We start from the raw sequence: 7,518 nt of genomic DNA on the forward strand, positions 1-7,518 counted from the left end.
ACTCGAATGCTTTTGAAGTGGGACTTCAAAAAATACTATGTATGCAACTTCTCCAAACACCTACTGGACAGCATATGGCAGCACCCAATTTTCAATGTGTCATGTATTAACAAAGCCCTCTACACAAAAAGTAAAGAATTGGACAGGGTCAGGGTAAGTGTAGCCTTTTTTTTTATTGGGAATTTGTGGATCTGAGACACTTGGGAAAAACTGCTTAGCACAGGTTGTCCTTTGCTGTATGCATATATGGGAAGGAGGCAGAGTTGATTTCTCTGCACTTAGACTTGTCCCATCATTGCTTCTGGGACTTTCCCTCTCTCCCCTCAGGTAAAGGGGGAGGAAGGAGAAGTTGTGAATATATGGCAGAGGGCTTATTTCACCCCTTGTCCTTGGGGTGTGTTTCCTTTTTGGTTCCAGTTTTGGTTCATGGGGAGAAGCTGGACTTCTGCAGTGAATACTTAGCTCTGCTTGGCAATTGGCTGTTGGAAAGCTACAGAAGTTTTGAATGAGACCTTAATTTTGTGAGCCATCAGAGCAAACACCCTTAGCTCGTCGAAGGGCTGCATCTCCTGCAGCTTGAGGAAGGGTGCTCTGGTGAAGAGTCAAGTTGCTATGCACTCATTCCTGGCTGAGGAGACACTTGTCTGTTGATACACAGGTTTGGGTCTGGGTGTGCTGACATGAAGCCGTTTGAAAGGTTAGGAATTGCTTCCTTTGTCAGTGAATAAAAGTAGTCTTTGCCTTCCTTGGACTTCCATGCATTTGAAGATCAGTTGAATTCTGTGCTAAGTGTGAAGTTCCTATTTTTAGGTGTGGCTTGACAAAGGTTGCAGGCTCAAAAAGTGGTGTTCCTCCCTTAAAAATATATAAATACAATTGTTTTTCATTTAAAAATCGTTGTTTTTTTCCTTTATCTTTTAGGAAGTGCAAGAACAACTTTTTTATTTAAAAAAGCTTTTGAAAACCTGCAGGTTTGGTGAAAGGTATGGGCCACCATGATTGTGCATTAAAAATACCCTGTTAAAATGTATGTAAGGTACTTCTAGAGGCTTCTTCTTTAGAGACATTTAAATGCATTTTTAAATGAGCTACTGTGATCTTTTAAGAAGATTCTGATAATAGAACTTTCTTCTACTGCACTGCAAATTTTGACTGAAGAACAGCTTTTATGTGGCAGCTTTGTGTTTCTCAACTTCCTTAGACAGTTGGGTTTAAATGTTGATCATTGTTAGGTGTATATTTTTTCCTATTTTGTCCCTCTTAGGTTGTCACTAGTTCTTAAAAGGTCAAGGGTATTTCTGTACATCTGAGATGATTAGTCTTAAGCGTTTTTTTGAGGGTTTAAAGAATTCTTCCAGAAATCTTTCATCATGCTCAATTTGGTTTATTTTATAACCAAAGTAAAAGTAGTAACCAGATGTATCTAAAAACATAAGAAGGTATAAAGGTGACCTTGTTTGTTCCTGAAAATTAAGAGTTTTTTGGTATTCATCTCACCACAATATGGGCATAACTAGTGGTTAGACATATGTATGATAAAACCTTCACCACAGAATCACTGACCTTTTAAAAAAAGTCATAAACAAAATGATTTTTAAAAGTAGTTTCTGTTCTCTTTAACATGGACCTCTTTAAGAAAATAAGTGGTTCTGTGCTGGTCACCAAAACTAAATAGATACATATATTAATGTCTGTCTTCTGCATGACCACTTGTGATTCCATTATAGATATCAGTATTAAGATCCCCATTGTACCTTCTGTGTATGTGACAGATTTCAAAAGTAATAGCTATGATTTCAGTGTTAACCTGCTCAGATCAAGCATAGTTTCCCTCAATAGTGACCTATGCAGGATAAAAACCCTCAAAGATCTCTTTACACAAAAAAAAGTGAGTAATTGTAGCTTATTAGCATTAGTTAATGTATCAGATGTTACCTACTGTTTCTGAGATAGGAGAGAGGGACCTTTACCTGTTGTTTGAGAATTGCTGGGATAACTGCACATGGCAACTCCAATGTTGGAATAATGAACATTTAAAACAGATATTCTAAATCCCAAGCTCTCCAGTTTTTCTTAATGTGATCTCAAATTGGGAGGGGAGGTAGGATTTAGGATGAATCCTGGATGACTTGAAATAGGTTTATGCTTCACATTCACTTGTCAGACAGTTTTTGTAACTTGGTTTGTTTTTTCTTTCTCTTTCCAGTGTACTGAAAGAATTTGAACAGGTCCCCAGCCATTTGACAGAGGAGCTGCATCTCTTCTCACTGGATGATCTGGTGAAGATCAAACGAGGGCAGTTACTGCCCCTTCTTAAAGACATTCTGAAGAGCTCCACCTCCCATGTGGATGGTTGTGAGGTAAGGAAGAGCCAGGGCTCCTAGCGTCCTCACAGCTGCTAGTGTGGAGAAACATCCCTGCTGACGCTCCCAAATATTTGTTACATCAATTAAAAGTAAATCCACTCTCTTTCTGTTCTTGTAGCTCTGTCAGGCTAAGGGTTTCATCTGTGAATTCTGTCAGAGTGCAGATCTGCTCTTTCCATACCAGACTGCTAAATGCAAAAGATGCACAGGTATGTTCCAGACCAAGCTTCTTTCTTTCTTTTTCCTTGCGGGAATGTTGGTGTTTAAAACTGTTCAGACTAATTTTAGGAAAACACTGAAAAGTTGTTTCACTGAAAGCACGTGTGGAGATCTGCATGTGTATTTGATATCTGTGGATAGCATGTATCTTTGAAAACCAGGCTGTGGCAGCTGTCTCGCAGCAGCGAATTCAGAGAACAAAACCAGGGACTTGCTTAAACATAATGATGGCTGCAGGGGGGTGCTATATTTCTGGGTCTGTGCATGAGAGTAAGCCTGGGACAGTGCTGTACTGCTGCTCTTGCTGACATTCATTGTAAATCCTGGGAATCTTACCAAAATGTTTAGTCATAGTTACAACAGTGGTGGTGGTTGTCCCAGCCTTGCACTGCTTCTGTTTACTTTTATACTTGGGTGAACTAAATAGGACATCCTTCAATGAGCACAGCTATTGATTCATTTTTTAATTGGTTGGTTGGTTGGTTTGTTTGCTTTCTGAATGTTAAACTGCTTGTATGTATAAACAGAGTGCAAAACATGCTTTCACAAAGCATGCTTCAAGTCTGGAGGCTGCCCCAAATGCCTGCGGATTGCAGCTAGGAGGACACCTTCAGAAACTCCATCGGTGGTGCCGTCGTGAAACCAGATGCCTCTGACTGCTGATTTCAGTAGATGCTCTAAGCCAAATCTTCAGGTGCCTGACTAAGAGTTAAATAATGTTGTTTTAGACATTACTATTTTTAACACATGTCTCCTTTATGGAGGGGTGGAAGAAAAAGAAGACTTTAATATAATCGAAAACTCATGCTGAAGGAGTGTCATCTTAACTGGTGACAGAGACCGGTTGTCAATTCTGTGAGCAGCCTTTTGTTGCTATGTTTTGTCCTTGTATGTAAGATTTTTATTATTATATTTTTCCATATAAAAATTATTCTTCTCTGTAATTCTGCAAATAATGTATAGATAGTAAATGAGTGTTGGAAATCCTTATTTGTGTCAGATTTTGGAAATGGTGAAAAAATGTTTAAGTATGAAATAATTCTCTCAAAAACTCTGCAATATAAAAAGCTGGTCTGTAAGCTTTAGGCAAATGATGATCTGAAATTTTGTTCTGGCAATTGTTTAATTTGAACCAGTGGATTTAAAGTTTCTTTTAAAGACACATATGCAACAGCTTGTGATGGGTTGACCTTGGCCTGCTGCTAGATGCCCACCCAGCTGCTCTCTCACTCCCCCTCCTCAACAGGACAGAGGGAGAAAATAAGATGGAACGAGTTTTTAAGTCAAGGTGAAGCCATGGAGATCACTTACCAACTACTGTCACAAGCAAAACAGACTTGAATTGGGGAAAACCAGAATTATTGCCAATTAGAAGTTGAGTAGTGTGGTGAGAAACAAAGATGAAAACTAAACCAACTTCCCCCTTACCTCACCTACCCTTTTACCCAGGCTCAACTTCACTTCTTCATTCCCAGCTCTTCTACCTTCTTCTCTGCCCCAAGTGGTGCAGGCGGATGGGGAATGGGGTTGTGGTAAGCTCTAACAGTTCCTCTCTGTTACTTCTTCCTTCTCATGCTGTTTCCCTGCTCCAGTGTGGGGCCTTCAGGATAAACCTGCTCCTACGTGGCCTCTCCAGCAGACAGAGTTCCTTCGGGAAATACCCATGAGCTGCAGGGGAATGTGCGCTGGTGCCTGGAGCATCTCTCGCCCCCTCCTTCTTCACTGACTTTGATGTTTGTACTGATGTTTCTTACTCTCTGCCTGTGTAGTGTTTTGCTCTTTCTTAAAACACATTTTGTCAGAGGTACCACCATCTTGGCTGAGGTGCTCAGCTGTGTCCTGCAATGAGTCCATCTGGAGCTGGTTGTAAGCAGTTGTCTGGCCCAGGGCAGCCTCTTCACACAGAGGCTGCCCTGCAGCTCCTCCTGCCATCACCTTGCCACCCACAGCCTGTACACTGCTCCACAAGTTTCTTTCTAGAGCATTTAGAAATGTAAGGAGAGGCAGTGAGTGGGCAGGATGCTCCTGTGTAAATCTACTCTCAGACTTGTAGACTGAGTCCTTGCCTAAAGGTGAAGTGCTGGAAGTTGAAAGCAGCATTCTTTCCCAGCCTGGTTGGTTACTTCTGAGGAAACCAGCTGAGGAAGCAGCCTCTGACTGCAGAAACCCAGAGCAGCTGCTTGAACCTGTAAAACCATTTTTCTATTTGTGCCACATGTGAAGTATCACTGAACACCAAAACCCCAGAACCTGAAAACACATACCAAACACACACCATTCTGATCTCTCCAGTGGGGTGCTCTTAATGTTTTGAATTAGTTGTTCTCATTTTGTGTTTTGCTCTCTCTCTCTCTCACCTGCTGGCTCCAGCTTTTAGCAAGGAAAAGATCAGCTGTCTTGTTACCAGGGTTTGTGAAGTTCACCTCCACGCTAGTGCTCTCAGTACTAGTAAGCTCCCTAACTCTTCCACTTAGCTATTTTTTCTGTGGCCAAAACCAGCTTACCTACTTACTGCTCAGAAGCAAGATTATCATCTCTTACTCGAGATCACCAAACGGATACTGACTTAGGGTAAGATGTGGTGAGAAGGGACCTGCTTATGCAGCTGACTGTATTTAATGTTATGCAAGAGTAAATTCTCATTGAAGTTAGGTGCACGACTAACTGAATCACATGAAAGGCCTTGCTGTAGGGATTTTCTGCTTATAAAGTAGCTCACTTGAATAATCCTTTTGTAGGATAACCTGCAGGGCAACTGAATACATTTTTTTTTTCATTATTCATTAATTTAGCAGAGCTGGTCTGGTGTCTGGCTGGGCTTTTCACAGATGTTCAAGTCTTGCTAAACAGTAGTGGTATGCAGGAGGGAGTGTCAGAGAGTGTCAGAGTGAGTTTCATGCATCGTGTTGATAATTTACATCCATTCAGTTCAGCCCTTATCTCCATAAAGCCTGTACAGCTTAACCTAATTACTGCTACATACCACAATCTGTATCACAGCAAGAGAAAATCCTCAATGTGTTTGGGTAGCTGGTGGAAAGTGGAAGAGCCAAGAAGACCAACAGGCCTAGAATCCAGGTAAAACTAGTAACAATGTTACTGCTATCCCCCTATAGTGTAAAGCAACCACAATTAAACTGAAAGCACATACTGGATCTCTGTGTATTTGGTGATAAAGTGGCTTGGACAGGAATCAGAGAATCATAGAATGCTAGGCTGGAAGGGACTTCAAGGATCATCTGGTCCAACCTTTCTAGGTACTACTATAGTTTATATGAGATGGCTCAGCACCCTGTCAAGCTGAGACATAAAACTGTCCAAAGTGGGAGAATCTACCACTTCCCATGGAAGACTATTCCAATGTTTGATGACTCCTCATGGTGAAAGACTTACCCCTTGTTTCTAATCAGAATCTCCCCAGGAGCAACTTGTGCCCATTACCCCTTGTCTGTTCCACGTGACTCCTTGTAAACAGAGAGGCTCCATCTTCTCAGTAGCCACCCTTTAACTACTGGAACATGGTAATAAGGTCTCCCCAAAGCCTTCTCTTCTCAAGGCTGAACAAACCCAGTTCTCAGCCTCTCCTCATGTGACAGGTTCTCCAGTCCTCTGATCATCCTTGTGGCCCTTCTCTGGCCCCTCTCCAGCCTCTCTGCATCTTTTTTGTAGAGCAGGGACCAGAACTGAATTCAATACTCCAGGTGTGGTCTGACAAGCGCCAAGTAGAGTGGGATGATGACTTCTTTGTCTCTGCTGGTGATGCCCTGGTTGATGCAGCCCAGCACCCTGTTGGCTTTCTTTGCCACTGCAGCAGCACACTGCTCACTCCTGTTGAGCCTGTTATCCACTAAGACCCCCAGGTACCTTTCCACAGGGCTGCTCTCCAGCCAGGTAGATCCCAGTCTCAACTGTACTCCTGGGTTATGTGTTCCCAGGTACAAGACCCTACACTTCTCCCCGTTGAACTTCACAAGGTTCCTGCTAGCCCAATCCTCTTGTCTGTCCAGGTCATCCTGGAGGGTGGCTCTCTCTTCTGGAGGGTCAGCCCCCCCACTCATGTTGATGTCATCAGCAAACTTCATCTGAGTGCTCTTGATCCCAACATCCAGGTCACTTACGAAGATGTTGAAGAGCCTTGGGCCCAGTATCAATCCCTGGGGGACCCCTTTTGTGGCCGGTTGTCACTTTTGAGGAGAAACTATTTACTGTCATCCTCTGGGTATGGTGTGTCAGCCAGTTCCCCACCCACCACAGAGACTATTTGTCAAGGACAAGGTGAAGGCAGTATTAAGGTGATACTGTTTAAAAGCACATCCCCACTGCTCCAAAGTCTAGTTCCCCACCCACCACACAGACCACTTGTCAAGGCCATAACAAGTCAGTTTCTCTAGGAGGAGGCTGTGGGGTACCGTGTCAAAAGCCTTGGAGAACTCCAGATAGACAATGCCCACCACTTCCCCTGCATCAATCAAGAGGGCCACTTTGTCGTAGAAGGTGATCAGGTTTGTCAAGCACGATTTGCCCCTGGTAAGTGTTTTATGAGAAATGGTATTTTGTCTGGTTTTTCACACAGAGTACACAAATACCTTCAGCAGAAATCTTTCACTTTTGATGTAGCTATTTTCATGTTTTTAATTTTTTTTAAAGGAAATTTACCACCATTTCCTCACATTTACTCTGGGACTGCTGCTTGATACAGCTGCCTTTCAGGCCAGCAATCTAAATACTCTGAAAAACACCTGAAGATCTCTGGTATGTCTCTAAGATACCAGTTGTACTTAAGTGATTCAGCATTGCCATAATCATTGGTATCACTTGGTTTAGAGTATTTGCCCTCCCTTGCTGTTTTTTGATCACACATTGCATATCTGTCTGACCACAGACTGGAAAGTCTTCCAAAGATTGCAAAACCAGCAGGTCATTAAGGGAAATC

General features: G+C 42.5%; 1 protein-coding gene across 1 annotated transcript in view; it reads left to right on the top strand.

Annotated features, from left to right (window-relative positions):
• The window catches only part of KIAA0226L (KIAA0226-like ortholog), a 21,104-nt gene extending 17,879 nt beyond the window's left edge, over positions 1–3,225 (top strand). Inside the window, exons 12-16 of the mRNA XM_010000864.1 lie at positions 1–153; positions 922–983; positions 2,207–2,360; positions 2,485–2,575; positions 3,113–3,225. The exon at positions 1–153 is cut by the window's left edge and continues 1 nt beyond it. Of these exons, the coding sequence (XP_009999166.1) occupies positions 1–153; positions 922–983; positions 2,207–2,360; positions 2,485–2,575; positions 3,113–3,225 (573 nt within the window). The remainder of the gene's footprint in view (positions 154–921; positions 984–2,206; positions 2,361–2,484; positions 2,576–3,112) is intronic.
• Positions 3,226–7,518: the final 4,293 nt, after the last annotated feature.

The sequence above is a fragment of the Chaetura pelagica genome, unplaced genomic scaffold (genome assembly GCF_000747805.2).
Source record: "Chaetura pelagica isolate M959 unplaced genomic scaffold, ChaPel_1.0 scaffold115, whole genome shotgun sequence".
In the NCBI taxonomy this organism is placed as follows: domain Eukaryota; kingdom Metazoa; phylum Chordata; class Aves; order Apodiformes; family Apodidae; genus Chaetura; species Chaetura pelagica.